The sequence below is a fragment of the Esox lucius genome, chromosome 2 (assembly GCF_011004845.1).
Source record: "Esox lucius isolate fEsoLuc1 chromosome 2, fEsoLuc1.pri, whole genome shotgun sequence".
Classification (NCBI taxonomy): domain Eukaryota; kingdom Metazoa; phylum Chordata; class Actinopteri; order Esociformes; family Esocidae; genus Esox; species Esox lucius.
Window position 1 is genome coordinate 12,116,526 of NC_047570.1, and position 26,012 is coordinate 12,142,537.

General features: G+C 45.5%; 1 protein-coding gene across 3 annotated transcripts in view; it reads left to right on the plus strand.

Moving 5' to 3' along the window:
* Nucleotides 1-7,940, plus strand: part of acsf3 (acyl-CoA synthetase family member 3) — a 36,630-nt gene extending 28,690 nt beyond the window's left edge. For 2 of the 3 annotated variants that reach the window (XM_010881491.4, XM_010881498.4), the window contains exons 8-10: nt 2,809-2,943; nt 4,802-4,913; nt 6,904-7,940. In XM_010881491.4, the coding sequence (XP_010879793.2) occupies nt 2,809-2,943; nt 4,802-4,913; nt 6,904-7,021 (365 nt within the window). In that variant the 3' untranslated portion in view covers nt 7,022-7,940. Of the gene's footprint in view, nt 1-2,808; nt 2,944-4,801; nt 4,914-5,071; nt 5,679-6,903 lie in introns of those variants that run through there. The other variant, XM_020052935.3, reaches the window with a different exon arrangement.
* The last annotated feature ends 18,072 nt before the right edge of the window (nt 7,941-26,012 follow it).

Here is a 26,012-nt window from a genome sequence, read left to right on the forward strand (position 1 = left end):
GAGCCGGGAGAGAGGGCAGCGGTGATAAATTGCGCCGTCCCCGCGACAGCCGCCCGTGATGTATAATGAAATATTTATGATTTATCCCGGCTAATAAACTGAAATGAAGTGCGTGATGTATGGGAACAGATGGGCCCCTCTATTGACGTCTGGCTCTGGGCTCGATGGTGGAGGAGAGGAGAGGAGAGGGAGAGACGGCGTTGAAAGGAGGGAGGGGACGGAGACGACACCATACTGAAAGAGGCAGGATGGATGGAGGGACGTGGAGGCGAGAGGACGGGTGAATGTGTTTTGGGAGGTGGAGATGATGGAGTGGCTGAGTGATCAGAGGAGAGGAGGAGAGACGGGGACTGGACTGGTTTGGATGTGTGCTGTGTGGCTGGCTGAAGTCTTTATCTACAGCATATAGGACGGCGAGGTTGCTGTTCATGTAATGATGATCGTGGTGAAGACTCTGTGGTTGGAGACCAGAAGGTGACGCTGTTGATCTGTGGATTTCTACTGATGGTGATGTGGGGGGGGGGGGGGGGGGGGGTGACCTTGTAGATGCATCACCTACTGCGCTTGCCCTCCGTCACCCTCTGCCAGCCTGATACGTACACCACGGTACATACCCGCACGCCCACGCCAACCCCAAGTACACTCCCAATACATCCGCCTGTACACCCCATCGCCCCGGTCCTTTACCAATCCCTGCCTCCGCTGATCCAGCAGGGCTCCCATCTCCTCTTCACCCTCCCTCTCCCTGGTTCCCTCTCTCACAATGACCCAGTTCCCCTCCTTATAACCACCCACCTCCAGCCTCAGTTGAGCACTCACTCTCAATAACCAGCCCCCACACTTGGCTGATCCAGCCCAACTGCTGCCTGCCTGCCTGCCTTACACACACACACCTTTTACTATCCCACCTGTTAGTGTCCTAGTTTCCCTAACCCTGAACATAGTCTTTTTCTTCATGGGCACTGGTGACATTGCCCCACAAGGTCAACCTTTCCTTGTTTTATTATTTTTGGTCCCCACCGACCTCCCACAAACACTAACGCCCCTACCCCCCTGTGGTCCCACCATAAGGTGTATGAGTTCAATCGGTCACTCAGTGTTCTGCCGTGCCCCCCCCCCCAGCCTTGAGCCTGTCGGACTGATAGGAGGGATGTTCTCACCGAGAGAGGTGTTATTTTGTGATGAGGTGTCAGGTGGATGTCAGCTCCGTCTCAGGTGGGAGTTTTAGAGTGCATGTTTATCCAGCTGTTCATGTACCGTAAAACCTTTTTCCTTCAGAAACGCTAGTTTGTCTTAACTAAAGTCGGCAGCCCTCATCTGTGATTGGTCAACAGTACTGCTCCAAGTAGGAGTTGGAACTTATTATTATAATCTCTTTATTATTTGATTCAATGTTTGTCATCCAGAAATAGTGATCAAGTCCTCCTTCATCCAAATCATAAAATGTTACATTGGTGTCCTTACCGTGTAAGCAGTAAGAAGGCCTGTATTAGCATTTTTTGTGCATTATACCCCAGTCATCTAAATGTATTGCAAAGCACAACGAAGGCCCGTTCAAGTAACGGTACCCATCATGTACCAACTGAGTTGAAAAGGGAGGTTCTGAGTGAGGAACAGAAGGGTTAAAATTTAGAGACCACTGCAAATTGAATGCTTCAGTTCCTCACTCAAAACTTTCCTTTTCAACTTTTTTGGAAAGGAAAGAAAAAGGTGCAGTGGTCTTTTAATTTTTTTCCAGAGCTGTATAAGGGCTTTTGTTGAGGCATACAATCAATTACAGGTACAATTTGATATGATGTGCAAAAAATGCTTTTATACCTTAGGTCTCTGGACTTGGATAGGATATGTGCCACAAATGCTAAAATGCTAGCATTTGAAAATAATGCCTGCAAACTTAATATTTTGTTATTTGGGTGACCTATCCCTTTAAATGTAAGATCCCTTGATATATGTTAGATGAAGTCAAACTATTTTGTTGAATTGTTGTGGGCTATGTTGTTGCAGGAGTGTCATTTTATTTTAAACAAAAATCTTTTTTTAAGGACATTAGCTTAGTCTAGCCAAGTTCCACTGGGGGCAAACTGAACCTAGCGTACAAGAACAGTTCTGTGTGCGTCTGTCTGTGTGCGTGCGTGTGCGTGGGTGTGTGCGGCGTGCTTGTTTTCTGTTTTTCTTTACCTCGTTATTCTACTAGTTCAGGCTCATGTGTTGCCACTGAGACAGCCCGGCGCACCAGAGTCTTGGTGTTGATGGTGCTGTGCTTCTGATCAGTGGTGTGGCTGAGGAGGTAATTAAGAGGAACTCCAGCTGAGCAGCCCCCCCCCCCCACAACCCCCCGCCAGCCCGGGAGATAGAGGCAGGGCAGGTTAATACTCCATATTATTAGGTAGGTGGGGGGAATGCATCTGCCACCTTGGGTGTGTTCTCCCACGTGCCTGCAGTGTCCGGGATATTGCATGCTGATTGGTGGAGCTCCCAGTCTCAGTGGCTATGCTCCGCTCTGGACCGGGCTTGCTGTGTTTACTGTGTAGGGCGGTCTCTCCCCCACTCTGAGCAGGTCTGCTTCATTATACCAACCAGCCTCTCCACCTTCTCTACCCACACACACACACACACAGGCAATCTGTATTACAATCTGGCAGGTATGACAGGCCGGAGGGAGCGGTGTTGAACTCTGTAGTATATTCGCATGGAAGATATAGTACCTCTGATAGACAAGGACAAGCAGGTGTTGTTTAGCCGTGACTTGTCTTGCCGTGTTTCTCGTAGCTGACCCAGGTCTCTGTGTGTTTGTACGGTGTCCCGTAGGGGACACAGCTGTCTACAAGGATGGAGTGTACTGGATCATGGGCCGCACCTCTGTGGACATCATAAAGAGTGGTGGCTACAAGATCAGCGCTCTGGAGGTGGAGCGCCACCTACTATCCCATCCTGACATCATAGGTATGTACACCCTCTGTATGGTTCTGGGATGTAGGACAGTATGGGTTAACCCCTGCTAGCCCACCCTGACATCATAGGTATGTACACCCTCTGTATGGGTCTGGGATATAGGACAGTATGGGTTAACCCCTGCTAGCCCACCCTGACATCATAGGTATGTACACCCTCTGTATGGGTCTGGGATATAGGACAGTATGGGTTAACCCCTGCTTGCCCACCCTGACATCATAGGTATGTACACCCTCTGTATGGGTCTGGGATATAGGACAGTATGGGTTAACCCCTGCTAGCCCATCCTGACATCATAGCTATGTACACCCTCTGTATGGGTCTGGGATATAGGACAGTATGGGTTAACCCTTGCTAGCCCACCCTGACATCATAGGTGCAGAAGTTTGGACACACCTACACATTCAAGGTTATTTCTTAAGTTTTACTATTTTCCACATTGTAGAATAATAGTGAAGACATACAATTTATGAAATTACACTAATGGAATAAAGTAGTCACCAAAACAATGTTAAACAGATCAGAAATACATTTAATTTAGTAAATTCTCACTCTCATCACTCACTTATCTGAACAACTTTCATTAGGTAATCACCTGAAATGCATTTTAATGAACGGATGTGTCTCGTTAAAACTTGGATTTGTGGAGTTTCTGTCCTTAAAGCCTCTGAGCCATTGGTTGTGTTGAGGTAGGATTGGTTTACAGAATACCATCATTACATCTGTAGGGTGGTAGTCCATATAAGGCAAGCACAGCTCAAAGAAGCAAAGAGAAATGGCAGCCCATCATTACTTTAAGCCATTAAGGTCAGTCAATCGAGAAAAAGAAGGCCCAGAGTTATCTATGTGAGGGGGATAAGTTCATTAGAGTTACCAGCCTCAGAAATCGGCATTTAACTGCACAAGTGATTCCAGCCCAAATAAATACTTCACAGAGTTCAAGTAACAGACACATATCAACATCAACTGTTCAGAGGAGACAGCGTGTATCGGGTCTTTATGGTAAACAGCTGAAAATAAATTACTGAAGGACACCAATGAAAAGAAGATACTTGCTTGGGCCAAGAAATATAAGGAAATTGACACTTTTGTCCTTTGGTCTGATGAGTCAAGTTTTTGATAACAACCGCCATGTCTTTGTGAGAAACAGAGTGTATAACTGATGATCGTCGCATGTGTGGTTCCCACCATCAAGCACCCAAAACACACCTCCAAGCTGTGTGAGGGCTATTTGACCAAGAGTGATGGAGTGTTGCATCAGATGACCTGGCCTCCACAATCACCCCACTTTAACCCAGTTGAGATGGTTTCGTATGAGCTGGTCCGCAGAGTGAAAGAAAAGTAGCCAACAAGTGCTCAGCATATGTGGGTACTCCTTCAAGACTGTTGAAAAGGCATTTCAGGTGTCTACTTCATGATGCTGGTTGAGAGAATGCCAGGAGTGTGCAAAGCTGTCATAAAGGCAAAGGGTGGCTACTTTGAAGTACCTAAAATTGTGAAATCTATTTTAATTTATTTAACAAAATGTTTAAGTTCTAAATGATTACATATGTGCTATTTCATAGTTTTATGTCTTTCTATTATCTTTGTATCTATCTATCTCTCTGTCTAAAACAGAAATTGGAAAATACTAAAAATAAAGAAATACCCTTGAATGAGTGTGTCCAAACTTGTGACTGGTACACCCTCTAAATGGAGCAAAGATATAGGACAATACAGTAGTGCTTGGCCTAGATTTGAACTGTTTGGATTCAAACAACATTTATTCTCAGGTTGGAATGTCTTTCAATGTGTCTTATTTCAGGGTGTTATTATAATGCCCATGTGTGGTGACCCTTGACCCTCTTAGATGTGGCTGTGATTGGTGCTCCGGATGCCACCTGGGGACAGAAAGTGACTGCAGTGGTGCAGCTGAGGAGGGGGCGGAGCATGACCCTGTCAGAGCTGAAGACATGGGCCAGGTAAAATAACCTAAATGCAGAGGATGTTTACAGTTCATATTTGAAGACAAAATCAACATAACTCATAACACGAAGGTGCCATACCAAAATCGAACAGATATATTTAAGCAGCTCTGCTTTGCCATGTTACCTCGTTCCAGCAGCCATTTTGTGTTTAGGGTCCGGTGGCTTTACCCTTTAGGATCACGGAGATCACCGGACCTGTGTTCCTGGATGTAGAACAGTGTCCACCACATGTATTGGGTTAGTGCATGACTTCGCTCCCCAAGGACTCATCCCCACTTGTTTATAGTAACTGCTGCTGAAGCCCCTTGAAAATCAATAGCAACCTAACTGCTGGAGAGAGGGTGACCACAGTCATTTAACTGAAGGGGCCAAGGGCAGATGTGGACTAATGAAGGGAGCTGAGGAGACCGAGAGGAAGGGGGAGGACGTGAGGGATTGTGATGGAGTCTCCGTCTGGCAGGAAAGCTGCTGCCGTTTCTGTCTTGGCTTTTTGCTTTTCTTGTAAATGTCACTGTGGTTTGTTTTGCACCCCGTCCCTCTTCGTGAAGAGGCTCAGGGCATGTCTGTCTCCTCTCTCTCTTCCTTTCACTCAGTATGTGTTTATTCCTGTCTCACTCCCTCACTCTGCCCTCCTCTCTCCTTCCTTGAATTTCCCTCTTGTTGGGTCTCTCAAAATGTTATAATTCTCACCTCTACCTCCATGACCACCCCCTCTCCCCAACTCCTCGTGTGTGTGTGTGTGTGTGTGTGTGTGTGTGTGTGTGTGTGTGTGTGTGTGTGCGCGCGCGCGCGCTGTGGGCTGGTGTGTGTGTCTGTGCTGTGGGCTCTGGGCTGGTGTTTGCTGTGGGCTGGTGTGTGTGCGCTGTGGGCTTGCATGTGCGTACTGTGGGCTGACGTGTGCGTGTGTGTGCGTGTGTGTGCGTGTGTGTGCGTGTGTGTGCGCGATGGTGTGTGCGCGATGGTGTGTGCGCGATGGTGTGTGCGCGATGGTGTGTGCGCGATGGTGTGTGCGCGATGGTGTGTGCGCGATGGTGTGTGCGCGATGGTGTGTGCGCGATGGTGTGTGCGCGATGGTGTGTGCGCGATGGTGTGTGCGCGATGGTGTGCGTGTGCCCTGCTGCCCCTGACTGGTGGACTAGCAGTACTGAGCCACCCCCTCACCCATGGGTTCTGCCTGAGGATGGGCCAGCCCTGGGCCCAGACAGGGTGAAGGAGAGACGGACAAGGATATAAACAAGTGGATGGATGCTCACTCCTCAGTGCCCCGGCTTCAGCTGTCAGCCTGTATCTGTGTCAGGCACTGTGCTTCTCAGTAGCTAGGGCGCGCTTACACACGCACACGACAGACAGAGCCTCAGAGAGTTGGGTGTGTACAGTGCATAGACTTGAACAAGCCCCATTAGAGAGAGAGAGACACACACTCACATACGTTGTCTGACACAGTCATGCAGTCACATGTACACAGAGAGAGAGAGAGAGAGAGCCATCTGCTGCCAGGGACAGAAGAACGCTACGCTACAACGTGATTTATTATTCCTATCTCTCTCCACAACACAACCACAAGATAATAAAACAGCTTCAGGCTTCAAGACCCAATATCACAATGGCGCACTCAAAAATGGAAAACATTTCATTAGCGCCAGCCTTCTGTTTTTGCCGGTATTATTTGTTTTTATTTCACACTGATTATATTGTTTTGTATGAACTAAGTAGGAAATGTCTTGAAGCAGGCTGGGGAACTTTACAGAGGGGAGCACTGAGGCGCTTTATTGCTTATGAAGGACGTTCACTTACCACCCCAACTGACCCCCCCCCCCCCCCCCCCCCCCCCCCCCGCCCCCCAGAGGCTCTGCCTGGTTGGACTGTCCGGTGATGCTTGTAGGTGCATGCCAGTACATGTGTGTTTGCAGGGGTATTATGCGTCTTCGTCCCGTGTGTCTTTGCTGATAACTTGGTAAAGATGAACGGTCCTGTGTTGTTTCAGAGAGCATATGGCTCCCTACACCATCCCCTCTGGCCTGGTTCTAGTGGAGGAGATGCCCCGGAACCAGATGGGGAAGGTCAACAAGAAGCAGCTACTCAGGCACTTCTTCCAGAGCTAACAAGCGGTGCCTGGTGAACAACGTCACTTCGCGGGACTGGATTGACCTTGAGTTACGGACAGGTGGAAATGCGTCACTAATCCACATGAATTCAATCTTTCAAAGGGATTTTGACAAAGATAAAATGTATCCTGAGCTTTACAATGACTGTGAACATTTGGCTAAATTATTTGGTTAAGAATGTTAAATCTACCTAGAGGACTAGAAATATTATTGAAGGCTACATGTGGTGAATTTCCAAGTGTGATTTACTTACTATAAAAGGTGTTTTTAGAATTAAACGTACATTAATGCACAATCTCATTAAAATATCAGAGTCAATGTGTTACGGAACAATCCCGAGTGGACATGCCTGCATCTCTCCTTTAGGCCACCACCTCCTTGTCACCTCCCTCCGACAGGAGCAAAGGCCCCTCTTAGTGAGCGTGGACTGACCACTCAGTGGTCCGGGGAACAATGAAGAGACCTCATTGAGGATCCTATGACTATTTCATTGACCCCTCTCAGCCGTTAGTGGTATAAATACTGTTGGATTTTTCACGGGCTGGCCTGGAGGCACTAAGCCCAGTGGAGCCGAGTCTTCCAGATGATTAAACCACTCCAGAGATATATTTAGTTTGGCTGGTATGATAAAGAACTGATTTAATAGGATAACGCGGTGGTGCCTTCTTAACGACTGAGCGCCACGATCATTAGCATGACTGGGGATCATGACATGAATAATTATGCAAACACACCAGTACATTAAGAAACAGTGTAAGGATAAGAACAATGAGAGATCCTTGATGTTGTCTGCAGAAGAGGAGAGGGGAACACAGAGCACTTTTAAATTGTTTATAATTACAATCCAGATGGATGCCCTTGAATTGGCAATTATGTTTATTTTAATGTAATAAAATGGATGATGTATGGAAATGCAGTTTTTTCGTGTTTGGTTTATTGATTGCAGCCTAAAGCCTTGATTAATATTCAGCCATTATGTGTAAGGCGTGACGTTTGTGTGTGTGTGTTTGTAGGTGTGTAAGTGTGTGTGTGTGTGTGTGTGTGTGTGTGTGTGTGTGTGTGTGTGTGTGTGTGTGTGTGTGTGTGGGTGTGTGTGTGTGTGTGTGTGTATGTTTGTAGGTGTGTGTGTGTGTATGTTTGTAGGTGTGTGTGTGTTTGCAGCTGTGGGTAAACAGGTGTGATGAGAGCATAAAGGGGGGAGGGGAAGAGACCACATAGAGAAGTGTGCCACAGCTGGAAACTCCTCCACCATCCTCCTCGTCTTTCTCCTCCACCATCCTCCTCGTCTTTCTCCTCCACAGTCCTCCTCATCTTTCTCCTCCACAGTCCTCCTCTCCCTTGTTTCTCTCCACTTCTCCATCTCCTCGCCCCTCTCCTCCCACGGCTACCGTAGGTATATAGAAGGGACTACAGCGTTCATTCAGGTACATTGGACGTGAGCGGCCCCTTCAGCAGAACGGGGACATTTCGTACACTTAGTGCTTGACGTGATGAAATGGGTACAGGAGCTGTCTTTTCCAGTCGAGTCCATTAGACCGTGGTGTCACGGCCTTCCCACTTCACCCCTACCAAGTGGAATGACTGCACTGTGTAAAACCCCTCCATCTGTAGGGCTGCATAGTGGGCAGGCATTTGATGGAGCCCTGAATCCCACCTACACATCTCAAGGTCTTGTCCTGTTGCTGACGTTTAGATTGGGGCTCGGGTGGAGGCCTGCATGCTAAGTAGCTCTCCTGGTGGATGGTTGGCCATCTTTATAGAAAATATTGCAACATTACGAGCAAATACATTCATGTTTCCATTACATGATGCTCATTTAGTTAAGAAGGGATCAAATGCATAGTTAGCGCATATTTATCTATAAACATTCATCAGGGGAGACCTACAGTCTATATATTCACAGCATAAAAAATATTTGACTAGTGTTTCTTACAGTATCCGATGTCAGTGTCCGTGATTGGCGACAATGTTTGTGCTTAGGCTACAGCTACACATAGGGTAGCTATATGATTAACTAGCCATGCTTTAAGCTAAGATTTTAAATTAGCTTTAATAGATTGTCTATCATATTTGTATAATTGGTTGTCTATCATATTTGTATAGGCAAAGGGACCTACATGCTGTTGAAATCATGTCCCCAACTCTCATGCTACAACCCACAAGCATGTGAAAATCATGATCACTACCTGCTTGAATGACACTACTTGTGTGTTGTGAAGTGAAGCCAGTCAGGGATCTTGGTTTATTAAAATATGTTTGTCTGGCTGTGTTCGGGGTGACGAAGAGTTGTTGCAGTGCGGGTGTAGTTGTTTAAAGTTAGTCGAATGCTGTTGATAAAGAGGACAAGCATGATAGGCAGCTAGAGACAGTTTAACAATAACTTTTGTGTTACCAATGAAATATAATTTATCTCTAGATATCCAAAGTTTGGCAAAAAATATAATTATCGTCTAAGCTGTCTGGCTTGCTAATGCATTTAACCCAATAGCTTCACTGAAAACATACTTGGCGGTTCATTTCTTAATATTAGAGTGGTCACAGGAACATAATATCCAAGCTACACAAACCTATCTATATTTGACATTGGTGATGGCTGCATTTGCATTGAGCTTCAATCCATACAATCTTGACTGTAGACTCTATTCCAGTGAATTACAAGGGTAGAATTATATTTTGTGAAATCCTTTTCTTTTCATCAATTCAGTGATTAACACTGTGTTTCTTTTCTGGACTGTCACCACGGAAATTGAAAGATGCAGCCAAACAAAGCTCTGTTTTGTGCTAACACAACACAAGGTGAAGAGACAGAAAATAAAAGAGAGCGTGATGTGTTGGAGGAGCGAGAGAAAGAGACAAGTTGAGGTGATGGAAAAGAGAGAAATAGCAGATGCTGCCAAGGAAAGGACAATTAGATATGTCAGTCACTCAATGCCCAAGTCAGTGGGAAGGACCGCTACGTTTGGCCAATACAAGAATCTTGTTTGGTGGTAACTGCTTGTACAGTGCATGCCAAGATAGTGTGAGAGTTTGTGCAAAAGTACTTTATAGAAATCAGAGCTAGATCAGAATGTGTTAACAGCATTTAGGCATGAGGATGGGATATTTTTTATAGAAAAGATATTAATTGCATATACATGCTCTTACTGACACATACATTTTAGAAGTTATACAGTCTAATCTCACCTACTGTATATAATAAATGGAGCCGGTCAAGAAGAGTGGATGTCTCTGGCTGGCCGGCTGGCTGGCCTCCCCTTGTTAAATAGTGTTGTGGTTAGAGACGCGGACCTGCAACCAATAGGTCCCGCGTTCGAATCTCGTCACAGTTAAAGCAAATTATGCATTAGGATTTGTTCTGTATAGATAAAAACGTTGCTGGCAATAACCTTCAGAATCTACATTAGATTCTGGTGGTAACCAGGTATATCACATTTAATTATGGGCCGGCTGAATTAGGCTTGCCTGGTTCCTTTTCTGGTTTTGTTATTATTGGGGGGGAGCAATTTACGTGGTTCTAACATTGAGGGGACATATCCTCCCTGTCCCCCTGCTCCTATACTCTATGGAGATGGTGTCTGGTTGTACATTTGGAGACTTAGGTGACCGCAAGATGAAACAAAGTTTATTAACTGTGCCCCTATGATTCTTTTTTGCCTCTGAAACCATCTTTCTCACTGCAACTTCATTATTTCCTTAGTTGTGGTAAATGGTTTATACAGGTTTATACCCGTGGACTGATGCAGGAAGGTTAACAAGCAATCTTTTCTTTGTGGGTTTTGCCATTCGCCGCAGTACAGTGGGGAGAACAAGTATTTGATACACTGCCGATTTTGCAGATTTTCATAATTTTTATCATAGGTACTCTTCAACTGTGAGTGACGAAATCTAAAACAAAAATCCAGAAAATCACATTATGATTTTTAAGTAATTAATTAGCATTTTATTGCATGACATAAGTATTTGATACATCAGAAAAGCAGAACTTAATATTTGGTACAGAAACCTGTGTTTGCAATTACAGAGATCATCCGTTTCCTGTAGTTCTTGACCAGGTTTGCACACACTGCAGCAGGGATTTTGGCCCACTCCTCCATACAGACTTTCTCCAGATCTTTCAGGTTTCGAGGCTGTCGCTGGACAATACGGACTTTCAGCTCCCTCCAAAGATTTTTTATTGGGTTCAGGTCAGGAGACTGGCTAGGCCACTCCAGGACCTTGAGATGCTTCTTACGGAGCCACTCCTTAGTTGCCCTGGCTGTGTGTTTCGGATCATTGTCATGCTGGAAGGCCCAGCCACGACCCATCTTCAATGCTCTTACTGAGGGAAGGAGGTTGTTGGCCAAGATCTCACGATACATGACCCCATCCATCCGCCCCTCAATATGGTGCAGTCGTCCTGTCCCCTTTGTAGAAAAGCGTCCCCAAAGAATGATGTTTCCACCTCCATGCTTCATGGTTGGGATGGTGTTCTTGGGGTTGTACTCATCCTTCTTCTTCCTCCAAACACAGCAAGTGGAGTTTAGACCAAAAAGCTCTATTTTTGTCTCATCAGACCACATGACCTTCTCCCATTCCTCCTCTGGATCCTCCAGATCATCATTGGCAAACTTCAGACGGGCCTGGACATGCGCTGGCTTGAGCAGGGGGACGTTGCGTACGCTGCAGGATTTGAATCCATGACGGCGTAGTGTGTTACTGATGGTTTTCTTTGAGACTGTGATCCCAGCTCTCTTCAGGTCATTGACCAGATCCTGCCGTGTAGTTCTGGGCTGACCCATCACCTTCCATATGATCAATGATGCCCCACAAGGTGAGATCTTGCATGGAGCCCCAGACCGAGGGAGATTGACCGTCATCTTGAACTTCTTCCATTTTCTAATAATTGCGCCAACAGTTGTTGCCTTCTCACCAAGCTTTTTGCCTATTGTCGTGTAGCCCATCCCAGCCTTGTGCAGGTCCACAATTTTATCCCTGATGTCCTTACACAGCTCTCAGGTCATGGCCATTGTGGAGAGGTTGGAGTCTGTTTGATTGTGTGTGTGGATAGGTGTCTTTTATACAGGTAACGAGTTCAAACAGGTGCAGTTAATACAGGTAATGAGTGGAGAACAGGAGGGCTTCTTAAAGAAAAACTAACAGGTCTGTGAGAGCTACAATTCTTACTGGTTGGTAGGTGACCAAATACTTATGTCATGCAATAAAATGCAAATTAATTATTTAAAATTCATACAATGTGATTTTCTGGATTTTTGTTTTAGATTCCGTCTCTCACAGTTGAAGTGTACCTATGATAAAAAATTACAGACCTCTACATGCTTTGTAAGTAGGAAAACCAGCAAAATTGGAAGTGTATCAAATACTTGTTCTCCCCACTGTATATTCCCTTTGTTTGTGGTTGAAAAGTAAATTACTACTCCACTATGAAATTGAACAACTAATACAATTTATAAGGTGTATACAAATGTTAAAGAACCTGCGTATAGCTCTAACAGTAATTAAAAGTGTATTTAACATCATGAAGAATTCACAAAAAGTAGGAACCATGTTTCCTTAAGATTTCTGAAATTTTAATTCTCTCTTGGATTTATAAAAAAAATTTGTGTGATTGAAAGCATTTTTTCTAAATGGTCTACACAAAATACTGTGATGTGAACGTGAAAACATAATTCTTCATTTTAATTAATAGAAAATATATAACTACAGTTATTGCGTGAGTATTCACTCCAGTTATTTAGGCAAGTCTATATTACTTCAGGATTCAACATTGACCGCACATATCAATGACATGACCCCACTATGTGTGGAGTCTTAGGGAGTTAAATGTATTTTAAATTGACAACCCCAACATCTGTAAGATCCCTTTGTCAAGTTTGTGAATTTCAAGCTTAGATTATTATTAAAAGGGCAAGGATTGGCAGATGGCTACAACAACACATCAGGCATTTAGTGTCTCTTTGAGCTCGGTCAAGTTAAAAATAATACAGTGGATAATGTAATTAAACTACTCAGACGCATCAAAGATACAGTCGTCCTTCTGAACTTCATGGCAGGAAGGAAACTGCTCAGGGATGTCACCATGAGACTAATGAGGATTTTAAAACAGCCACACATTTCCATTATTGTGATGAAGACAACAGACGATGGATCAATGTTAGGATTTTAGCAATTTAGCAGATGCTCTTATCCATAGACACTTACACTAGTTGTGACTGCATATATTTTCATACTGGCCCACCGCTAAATACAAAAAGCGACTTACTACCACATATTTCTGCATTCTAGCTATGCTACCACCTTAAACAAATGGGATGTAGCATTTAGCAGTCACTTCTAAACCAGAAAATGACTAAATATTATGCATCAAAAACTGCCAGAGATTTCCAAATTGGACTTGAGTAACCATATTGAATAAATTATGAGGAATTAAATGAATATCCACTTGGTTTAGTCAGATTTTCTGAAAGTGTTCCAAACACGGCATCCTTTTCTATCCCTCTCTGCATTCCATTGTCCTCTTTACCACAGCTACAGTAGCAGAGCCCCAACATTCCTTCCTCTCTGTGTCTGCGTCTTTGGGAATTCTAATGTATAAATTGTGTTAGTTACGGTGTGGCGCAGCTCCATATCAATAAATCAGCACAATTACAGCGTGTGTGCCAAGCAGCAGGCGGGCAGGGCTGGAGCCTGGCAGCGTCGGCCTGGGAGCCTGGCTCCTGGAGACCTGGCAGCCTGCCAACACAGACGCTACCGTACAGCATGCAGGGAAAGAGGAGCTGCAGACGGACAGAGGTAAGGAGGACCAGAAGTAGAATTGAAACAAGTTGCCAGTAAACAGACCGAAGCAGCGAGACAGCAAGAAAAACAAGAAAGATGGTTAAAGAGTGGAAGGAAAGGTGCCCCCCCCCCACCCCTCCTCTTTCTCCTCTCCTACCCACAGTCACCAGAGGCCTGATTAAGAGAGCAGGGCTATCGATCTGTGTGCTGGCAGGGCAGGATGGATGTGCTGGGAGAACCTCTGGAACACTAGCGGGCAGGCTCTGTGCTCCCAGCGCCCACACGGTTTCTGGGCCCAGCCGGGAGGGCAGTCACTCAGGATGGGCTCAACAGTCAGGTGACTCGGGGGGGGGGGGGTACATGTGCCCTTGGACTACTTCCTCCGCTCTTCTCCCGTCCTCCCAAAAACACGGATACAAGCACACACACCCTCCACCCCACTAACTGTGGGTCCACTGGAGCGTGCCGGTGGAGGTTGTCTGCAGATGGTTGCTTATTGGGCCCCAGAGCCAGGAGGGGCCACCAGGGAGAGGAGCCAGAGAGAAGGGCAAGAGCTGCCCGCCGTTGCTGCTACGTCTCGCTGGGCTCGCTTCGTCTCCTCAACGCCCGCCTGTCTGCCTTGAACACTGCTGTGGCTAGCTACACAGAGGCCGACAGACAGAACCTCCCCAACACACAGGCAGAAGAGAGGGAGGAGATTCGAGCAAGCCAAATGCCATTACAATCTAGCGCTGAATTCAAATGAGCGGTATATTATTTGAAAGGGTGTGGGCTTTCAAAGAGAAAACCCTGCTGCCTTATATTGATAACTGGCTAATTGAACGCTGTGTCTGAGGTTTTGTAGTTCTACTCAGTTGTTGAGCTCAAGGTGTTTTTTCCTCCACGTTTCTTTTTTCCAACTTCTCCCTTTTTATTGAGTCTTCTCAGTTACTTGGCACATGAAAGGGATCCGTCATAAATGATTCAGAGAGAAAGAGGTTCGCCTCTTTGAACACTCCTACTGCAGAGTAAACAGGTTGGACTGTTTGAAGTCATTGTGAGATACAGAAAACAACAAAGAATAAGTGAGGGAATGGAATTTATTAAAAACACAGTCCATAAATGGTATGTACAGGGAGGGCGAAGTAAAAGAAGAGAAAAAAACAGCCCGCAAACCAGTCAAACGTGCACACGTACGTGCTTCTGACAACCACAAAAGGCGGTGTTCAAAAGAACATTGCAGCGCCCTGCTACCAGGCCGGTGGCTAATTGATTAATATGACAGAGCTCATAAAATGCGGCGGCGTGAGGGATGGGTGGGTGACAGGCCTGACATTGTCCCCCAGTCGCTCTCCAGCCAGGGGGCATGGCGAGGGGGCACACACCCCTCACCTCCCCCGTCACCCCCTCCTCAGTGTCTGCTCTGTACTGTGGAAGCAAGCTCAGTCAGTCAGTGCAGTGCTGCTGTTTACATGCTAATGTTTATTCTGAAGCGCGTTCTGTTCTACCTCTGTGGCTCTGCCCAGGGCTTGGTTTCCATTAAACTCCTCCTGACTTGGGCTCCCTCTTAAAGGGACAGTGAGTGATGTGCTCTATTTCACCACTGAAACAAAGTTCCGACCGGCCCTGGGACTCGTGCGGATTGGAATGTGGAGGAGGAGGATTCTTTATTTTAAGAATAATGTCTCTTAACACTTCAGCATTTCTGGAAATGTTCTGTGAATTCTAGAGATAGAGGGAGTTAAAAATATATATATAGCGAAAACTACATGCTCTAATTGTTTTATATTGTTTTCCATTCTTCCAGTTGGTACTTGTTACCTGTTCCAGACATTAATGCTTCTCTTTATAAGAGAACTTGAGTGTGTTTGAGTGTGTTTGCTAGTGTATGTACACTTCTCTGTGTCCCAGTACTGAATTTGTTTGCAGATTTTATCATGTAATAGACAGAGGATACGGGCAGCAAACTTTTTCTGTACCAAAAATGGATCGATATTGAATTATCATGTTCCAGCACTCATAACTTGGCCCACTCAACAATGTGGAGAGACAAGGTCATGGGAGAATAAATAGCAGGCAGACCAGCTAATGATCTATCATTCTGGACAAGCGCGGGCACCCAGGAGCTGGGCGGCTGACAAGATCATTAATAAAAGCTGCTGGGAGCGTGATCGATCGCTTTGATGGATGATCACAGCCACAAATACTATAAAACACCTGGCCGCCCCGTCACTCCCAGAACCAGACCCTGTCCCCATTCCCGAGGAAGGTGAGTTGGTCGGAGACGCTCATCTTTTCCCCTAAGAATTCCTCACAAATGGGCGTCTCTTACCAACTGGCCTGCGGAGCAGGCGTCTGTGCTCTGGGATCCCTTTAGTGTGTGAAAGAAACATTCATTTAGCTTCTCTATCTGGCGGTTAAGCTGCTGTGTGGCCGTATCTCTTAGCTGGTCGCGGTGTATCTGAGGCCCACTGGGTTGACGGTTGTTAGCTGATGAACAGATACAGTCCAAATCGGCTGGCGAATCTCAGAGTCAGCAGGTGCCCCAAACGCTGACTGCAGAAATTGGAGGCGGGTATTCATCATTGACCCGTTCGCGCTGATCCTCGACTCTGTATCTATCGCTCCGTCTTTGACCTGTCTCTCGCACGCATTCCTCCTCTATTCAGCAGTTCATCTAGATTCTCAGTCCGCATTTGAAGGAGGGAGTGAGAGCACACAGGGGTGTCGGTGGCACTTCCCTGAACGCACGTGCGCGTCTATCGATATCTGTACATTGATCTGGAGTCTCGTTCTCATCTATCCAGATATGGATTGATTTTCCGTATCTGTGTGTAGGATCTGACTGATGGCCGATGCTCTGGCACCGTGACGAAGGGACCTCAGTCCTGTTCTTTACCCTAGACACAGTCACTAAGGGACAGGAAAGTGTCTTTAGGCAAGTGCCTGAACGGGGCTGCGGTAAGGGTTACATAGAGGACCCGGGGCTTGTGGGTAAGTGGTAACATCTTCCAGAGAATATCGTTGGGATTTTACAGTGTTAAAGGCCTTACTGCGAGTTGGCTGTTTGACTGTCTGTGGTAATGACTCATGGGCTGTGCCTTAATGTATAATGTCATGCCTACTCCTCCGCTAAGGTTGAGCTCAGTGTCCGTGCCAAGCCGGTGGGGTTGTCATTTAGTCCCGAACATAAATCAGAGGAGCGGGCCATGAGATCGCCACGCTGATCTCAACGTGTAATTACAGAGCTGACATTTAAACAGAACCAGCCATATTTCAACTCCCTGTCCTCTCTAGTCCGGGCAGCCAGACCCAAAGTGTAGGCTACCACGGATGGAGTAAACATTTTTTTTTATTATATATTTTTTTCTTTTGAAGAGAAAATCAATATGAGGTAAAATGCATTCTAATGCCTCGTTAATGGGTCTGGGTATTAATTATTCAGCGGCGCCCATTTTATCTGCTCATTAAAGTGGCAGCTGGGGGAGAAATATGCAGCATTGCGCTGCAATGGCCATGGTCATTACCACTCACACATACACATAGACACACACAATCTCAATCTATTGTGTTACGGTTCTGGGGCTTTCTGTGTTTGTGCGTTCCTCAATCGGTAAGGGAGGGTATGTGTGTGTGTGTGTCTGTTTTTTTTTTGTAAGCGTTAAATATAGCAATAGCCCGATCTTTGATATACAGATGCATATCTCTACATCGCACTGTCTCCACAACCCCATCCATCAAGGCCCGCACATCTTTAATGCAGGGGAATGGCAGCGAGTTGGAGGGAAAATTAAAATTCCTCTTTGGCCCACTGTCGACCTGCGTAAGCAGCGCGCTCCATCAGTGGGTCTGCGTGACAGGACTCCTAATGACACTGCAGTAGGACGGGGCACAAATTGCTTTGACTTGATTTATTTCTCCTTCTTTTACTACCACCCTCCCCCCTCCAACACACTGCCATTCAAGCACGAGGCCAAGCAACACACACACTCACAAGCTGGAATCTTCTCCACAGCGCCATGCCAGTGGCAGGGAACAGCTGTCTCTCGGTCCCCCCTGCCACAGAGTGTTAGAGTCAGGGTAGGTCGCTCTCTCCGCTGGCCTTTCGGGGAAGGCCTCTGGGCAGCGCTGGATGAGGCGGGGTGTCCAAGCGGAAACTCGTCCCATGGTCCGTCCTGCCTGCCACTCTCCCTTTGCGCGTTCGGGCGTGGGGGTGGTGGACACGGGACAGACGTGCGGACGGATGGGTGTGAGCTCTGTTCAAAGGGCAGTGGATCCAACAACAACAAAGCGCTGGGCTTTTCCGGCGCTGGTTCATTTAGAGTGTGTGTGTGTGTGTGTCTGTGTACACGGACAAGTGTGTGTCTTGTGTTTGTGTCTTGTGTTTGTGTCCGGTGTGTGTGTTTCTTTCAGGCAATAATTCAACCTCCCTCAGCATGACGCTGCCATGTGCTCAGCCACTGTTTGGCCAGTTTTAATCTCTCTGCATTTAGACTGTTTAAATTGTTTCAGTTCAGTTAAGTTCCTATTTATCTAAACCAAAGTGGAATCTTATCAGAGCAAGCAGCCAGGCGTCTGTCAGTCAGGCTGCAGATAGCTCGCTCATGCAGGAACAGTAATAGATAAGGAAGGAGAAAATGCTATTTAATCAAACGCAGGAGGGAGAAGGCGGCTGAACGCTAGGGAGGCAGGTGTGCTTTAAGGACATTTTGGTTCCACTTTCAGGGTCTCTTGTCTTTCTCCCGCGCTCTCTCTCCATCTCAATTTATCTCCTTTTCTCCCTTTATCCCGGTCCTTTACCTCTGTACTGGCAGAAGTGGGCAAGGTATTTATCATCTTTATTCCTGGAAGTTTGAGGGCGTGGAAGTGATAAATGGTGCAGCCAGTGATGTGCAGCCACCTCAGGGGGGAAAACGAGACATCTATTTAGTGGCTGAACAAGACACATCACTTTTCTTTTATTGTCTTCAAAGAGCATGGAGGGGGATAAACCGCAGCGGGGGCAATTTAAGAGAGGGGGGAGACATCAACAGGAGTGCCATCTTTGCTGAGAGAGAAAACCACAAATAGGCGCAGAATGGTCCAATATCCATATATACTGGAATTGCCTTGGGTATCACCATGTTGACAAATCTTTGGCTCTTTGACAATGATTACTCTCTGTTATAGCACACATAAAGCATTCAGACAGCCTCCCTACCAAAGAGACCGCTATCTCTGGGAGCAGTGGGTCTGCAGGAGGGAGCAGGCTGTGTTTTCAGGCCCAGGGCAAGGGCTCTCATAGCCGGGGGCGTGCGTCCACAGATGCATTTTAGCTGTATTATAAAGCTTAGCAGAACACGGGTTAACCCTCTGTCGGCCGTGTTGCCACATGAATGTGGGATAGGTTGACGCGGCGGTGCGAAGTCCGGAAACAAAAACCTCTTCTTCCTCTGTTTTGGAAGAAAACCATCTCTGCTACAAAATGTCACTGAGCTGTCTAGGCTGGGCGGTGTGACAGTTGACCTTATTGGCTGACGCTGTCTAAAACCCTGCGTGAATGTAAACTGCCTAAACTGCAAGGTGACTCAGGCCCTTGCAGAGGAATGCCACGGCAGGGTCCCCGGCAACACACCACGCCGCTTCGTTCCAACACATGTAGCATGGCGTTATTCATTTCAACCCACGCCTCGCTGGGCACCTACAGGTTACACACAGGACCAGGGCATGTGTGTGTCCTGAGCTGGTGGGTAATGAGTCACCAATGCCTTGTGTGCGGTGTCCTCCGAGGGGGGGGGGGGGGGGGGGGCGGCACACAACTCTGACTTGGCATGTGTTCTGTATGATTGACAGTCCATGCCTTTTCCCCCCGTGGGAGTTACAGAGGGGCGGGTCACTAGGCCAGACACATGCCCTTCCGCTGTCATTGGCATATAGGCCTTGGCTTTATTAAGGACACAGAGTTGACCTACTGTTTATTCATGTCTGCTCAGACATCGAAAACCTGGGAATAGCCTCAGAAAACCTGGGAATAACCTCAGAAAACCTGGGAATAACCTCAGAAAACCTGGGAATAACCTCAGAATAGCTGGCGTCAAGGTTATGTTGAAATACTTTATTTTTTGTGCTGGTTTGTTTTTGTTTAACCCTTGAATTGTAAATTGAATGGGGAGAAAGGAGCTATTCTAGCATGAGCTCAAGTGTTGAGACAGATGAAGAGGGGGAGAGGGTGAGAGGGAGGGGAAGGCAGGCAGGCATGAGAGAGGGAGAGTAGTAGGGGTTAAAGGCAAGAGCGAGCAGCCGCGTCGAAGCGTAGAGGAGATGAGTTCAGAGCGACAGGAAAAAGACGGAAGCTGCCCGTGTCCCTGTGTCTCCCCACGTCTGCCCGAGTGCAGATGAACATATGTGGGCTGACAACATGACATTGCCGGTGGAGTGAGAGAGCAGGGAGAGGCAGAGTGGAGCCTCCCTGGCCCTGACATCCCGCACTCTGACAGCTGATGGAGGAGATTAGGCTCACGCTCGCTGGCAACTGTCAACCCCAAAAAGCCGCTTGCTGCCCCCTCCACTTGCCCCGCAGCCAGAGAGGGGTGTCTGCGCTGACCCCCAAACTGTCCTCTGTCTCCCTGTTTTATCATGCGTACGCAAGCAACAAAACACGCACACTCACCGGAGTTAGGGTCCATCGGGATTTTCACCATTCGCCACCGCTATCGTTAAATTCACCACCATCATCACCACTACCGTCACAACCACCATCATCATCACTACCATCACTATCACCAACATCACCACTACCATCACTATCACCAACAACACCACTACCATCACTATCACCAACGTCACCACAACCATCACAAACACCATCATCACCACTACCATCACTATCACCAATGTCACCACAACCATTACAAACACCATCATCATCACTACCATCACTATCACCAATATCACCACAGCCATCGAAATCACCATCATCCCCCCACCCATTGCTTTCACCAACATTACCACAACCATCACAATCACATCATCATCACCACAACCATCCCAATCACCATCATCACCACTATCATCACAATAACAAACAGCATCACCACTGCCATCACTATCATCAACATCACCATGACCATCACAATTGCCATCATCACCATCACCACTACCATCACTATCACCACTACCAACACAATCACTAACATCACCACCAACATCACCACTACCATCACAATCACCACTCTCACCACTACCAACACAATCACTAACATCACCACCAACATCACCACTACCATCACAATCACCACTCTCACCACTACCATCACAATCACTAACATCACAATCACCACCACCATTATTACCACCACCACTATCACCACCACCATTATTACCAATACTACTACAACCCCTACTATCCCCACCACCAACACCACTACCACCACCATAACCATTGTTACTAAAACCACCACATATACTAACAATGTCAACCACCAACACTAACACTACCATCACCACTACCACCACAAAATGTACTACCACCATCACTGCCACCACTACAACCATAGAAAGCTACATTTGATGGAATGGAAGGCAATTAAAACCCACTGATAACATAAAAGACTAATTCGCTTGACTATCTTTTATCTTAAGAATATGCCAGATAGAATCAAAAAGACACATACCATTTCAAATATTAGATTTTTAGAGATGTCAAACCTTATTTGTCTTTGTCATTAAATGTTAGTTCCCTTCCACACTTTAGTGTTAGATCTTCAGTGTTTTATCTAATGTATTTCAGTTTTTTTTCTGTTTTAAAAAACATGAAAGGGAAATATTAATGATTAAAGTTAATTTGCAACTTGAGTGAGCTCATTGGTGGGTTGGGCGGTTAAACCGTAATGGTACACTGGAAAAAAAATATTAAAAAAATAAGAACACTATATTTGAGGAGATATTTGCTTGAAATAAGTGAAATAATCTGTCAATGGAACAAGACAAACTAATTGATATTCAAGGCATATTTTCTAAAATCAAGCGGTATTATCTTATACAGCTTAAGCTTGTTAAGAACAGTGTACCTTATTTTAGGGATGGTTAGATTTTTGACCTGAAAACAAAATATAAATAAATATACTTGATAAGATATTTTTTGCAGTGTTATGGTTATTGTATATGTCGAAATAAACACTTCCAGGGGGATACCATTTTAACTTGATAGTTTCTGCATCAGACTCTATTTACATTCAAGAACTGAACATAAATTTGACCCCAACCCTGCCATGAACACCCAAAGACACACACACCCACACACACACATCCCAAGCCCCAAATCAACCCTTTCCTCGAGTTACTGTGGAGAAACTGCCCAAAGGATCACTTATCTCCGTTGTCTACATAGTTATCAGGTGTAAAAATGCCTCTTTATGAGTATGCATAGCATGTTTCCTCTATAGTACTCCATTACCATGATACGTTGAAATATTGACTTCCTGGGTAATAACAGCTCAGCGGTATCTGATCGCAGTCAGTCAGGAGCTTCTGCATTATAGCAGGGGGCTTAGACTAGATGTACTATATATTACATATGAATTATTGTGTGTGTTATCCCCATGACATGGTTGGCCTCAGACAGTCCTGGAACCCCCTCTGCGGCTCGATGGGGGTATTCTGGCTGTAGAATGGAGCTTCATTCGAAATGGATCCGGTCCTTTCTGGTGTGTTTACCTGTGAATATATATTTGTGACTGTTTACCTGGCTGTCTGTCTTTCATACAATCGATTGTTTGTGTGTGTTGTGTGTGGCATGTGGCGTGTGTGTGCTGCTACGTGTGTTTGGGACACTGTGTGTGTGCGCACGTGTGTCCATGTGTGTGTGTGTGTGTGTGTATGAGAGATAGCTGACATTTGCCTCCCTGACAGGCGGTAGATGCTGAGTTACAGTGTGTGTGTGTGTGTGTGTGTGTGTGTGTGTGTGTTGGTTATGTAGCGAGGCAGACGTCCACCCAGGGACTTGGTGTCATCGATTGAGCTGCAGGAGCAGACCCATTATCTCTGTCCACGGTTCAACCAGGGGAGTCAAGTGTGTCATATGTGTTAGCTCTAATTGGCAAAAAAAGAATGCCGGCCAGTGAATCTAGAGCTGGCTTTACCTCCCCTGTCTATCTCGACCCATCACCGAGTCTCAATAATTCAGAGCTCCCTCTACCGAACCCACAGCTTCATCCGACGTCACTGTTAATAGTTCAGTTTTATGTATTTAATTCCCATAGCTGTTTGACCCTCCTGATCCTGACGGATCTTATTTGATAGCCAGTGAATCGTTTAACAATGGAACAACCATCCTGTCCTCTCCATCCTCTGCTAAGCTGTTCTTCTGTTCATAGAGACTGAAAGGGGGATCGACGGACTGGTCTGGTTGGACAGGTGGCATTAAGGCTTTAACCATCGGTAGCATAGAAGCACCCCTCTGTGATCTGTCTGTACTCTCATTGTGTTGTGGTTTGTCTGGGGGTTGGGGGTAGGCATCAGTCAGCCCTAAAGCACCCCGTCTTTCTACGCATGTCATACGGGGTGAGAGAGAAGGAAAGACAGAGAAATAGATCGAATGAAGAAAACGCTAGAGATGCATCAAAAAAGAAACAGGCTTTGATCCATTTTCACTGCTAGAAACCTTTTTTCTGTACCACACCCACATTGGATTTGGCACTTCAGAGAGCTTTGCCTCATTTCAGATTCATTTAAGTATTAATCTCTAAAAACTTCGAGCTCTACTTATGATCGATATATATTTAAACGTGAAGATCTGTGGCATATGATATTCTTTGTTACTTGCTTATTTTTGGGTCTTTATTATCATATTGTTCTAAATAATAGAATTATGAAACAATAATAATGAGTAGTTGTATTCATGTTGATGTTGATAATGATAATTTATGTGCAATGCAGACAGTTTTTTACATTTCTAAAGGGGTATCCAACCAAGTTTGAAGCACCTCATCTAAGCTAATTCGGTGCCATGATGCTAAAACAAATCTCTTAACAAAGACACATGTTACAATGTACTCAACCTCAACAACATTAGGAAAAGGGCAAAATGCTAACAATTTTTTGTTTTGGATGATGCCAATAGTCATATCTGTATTGTATCTGCGTTTGGTCAAATAGGATTATTAAGTTCAAATGATGGGATGGCTTTGTAATTCATCCTTAATGGGTCTATCACATAAACCGGGTCTTTTATCTTATTGAGGTGGTACAAGTTACTAGCAGGGGATGAAGATCGCTACTGATAAACACCATCCATCGTTCCTAGCTTCCAAGAAGGAGTAGGTAATAAAAAGATCAAGATAATCAAAGAACAGCAATGGAATCTGAAATGTATGTTTTAATGATAAAGGAGTCTTTTGATTTGTTCTTTAGGACCTGTGAAGTAGCATCTGCGGCTCAGCATGCATTTGTTAGACAGTCTTTTACTGCCCTCTGCTGGGGTGTTTTCACCAATATTAAAGGGCTGTATTTTCTGACTGCCTCTATATACTGACAAATCCCATTGTCTTTAATTATTGTTCATGGCTGAATTTCACTCTAGTTGTCCCCTTGCTGTCATGTAGAAAACACTTCCATCCAATTATACTCAAATCATCACAATTCAACACTCCTTACTAACATTTGTCTAGGTTTAAACACTAACAATTATAATTACCCAACCAGCAACGCGGTGGTTGACATGAATAAAAAGGGCCAAAGTTAAGCTGACCTGTGTTTGGACCAATGCACCACAACATCAGAGAGAGAGGAAAAGGAAGAATGAGAGAAGGTGATTGAAGGAGAGGAAGACGAACAATGATCTCAAATGACATTCGTAACACTGTACTTGACCATGTTCTTCCACACGGAATGGCAATGAGGGAGCTGGGCTGAGAGTACAGGAAAAAACTGTACTATGAATACACATTTCAAGTTCATCCAGTTGTACTGTACTCTCCTTACTGTGCTAATGCATGCATGGAAAACACAAGGGGAGGCAGATGATGCAACGGTGAAAGGGCTCAGGTTGGGCTGAGGTCTCCGCCCAGCTTTCCCTCATTGTCGCACCATAGACAAAAACATGGTCATGTAGTGTCACACGTCACCAGAGGTCCTCGTCTCCCTCGACCAGCTCCTCACATTCTCCCTCTCTCTGATGTTGTCGTCCATTGGTCTTAAACACAGGTGATCTTACCTGTGGCCCCATTCATTATGCCAACATCCTGGTTGATTGCTGAATAATTAGTCTTGGTAGTTTTTATACATTGACAACTTGTTGGAAGTGTTAGAATTGCAATGATTTGAGTTTTATTGAATAGCAGTGTTTTCTAATAGTCAATTTACAAAGGTGATATACGCCCAAAACCTTAAATATACAGAAATGAATGCAATATTTGCGACAGGTGAACATTGTTTACGGGCTGGGGTAAACGGACTTCGTTGTAGAACTTTTCAAAATGGTTTTGTGTTAATTGTTCCCATATCAGATTTTAGTGTGTGAGCTTGTGAAACACTATAATGTTAACAGTGTTGAGACACAAGGGTCCTTTGAACATTCCTGTCCCTAACAAGTTACTCTATATCACTTGTTAAGGGTTACATTCATCACCTGGAAGTTTGGTAAAATATGGCTAACTGGTCTGTCGTAACTCTATAACTATAAGCTACATTACAATGATGCGAAGCAAAGGTATAAACAGAGATTGACGAGGAAGTGAGGTTTTGGAAGAAATGAGAGACCTCGACAAGTTCTCCCTGGCGACTTGTGCTTTCAGCTGCTTTGGCATCTGTTACGTCTGCACTCGTCTTTGTCAATGAAGCATCTTGTGCTCTGGAGGTCAGCCAGGTTTCTCTTCATTATTGATAACCCTTTAACCCTTCAGAACAGCATTGCATCATTTCTGTGGTGACAAGGCATGTCTTCTGGAATAAAAATCCATCAGGACAGAAAACCTGTAAGTGTGGTATCCATTCACAATGCCTTTTTATTTCCAGCGCCTGAGGTGTCCCTGATATAATGAGAACACCCGGAGTGTTTCCTAATGATACACTATCTGTCTCATCATCTCTGGGTCTGATGGAGAGCCAGCTTGCTATGCTTGTTACAGTTCTTATTACTGCTTCAGAATGGTCCCAACCACCTGTCACCCCTGCAGTGTCTTTAATGACATCGACACTGGAGAATGAGCCCCGGACCACCTCAGGCTGGCGGCTCTCACTATTATCACCACCATGGGAC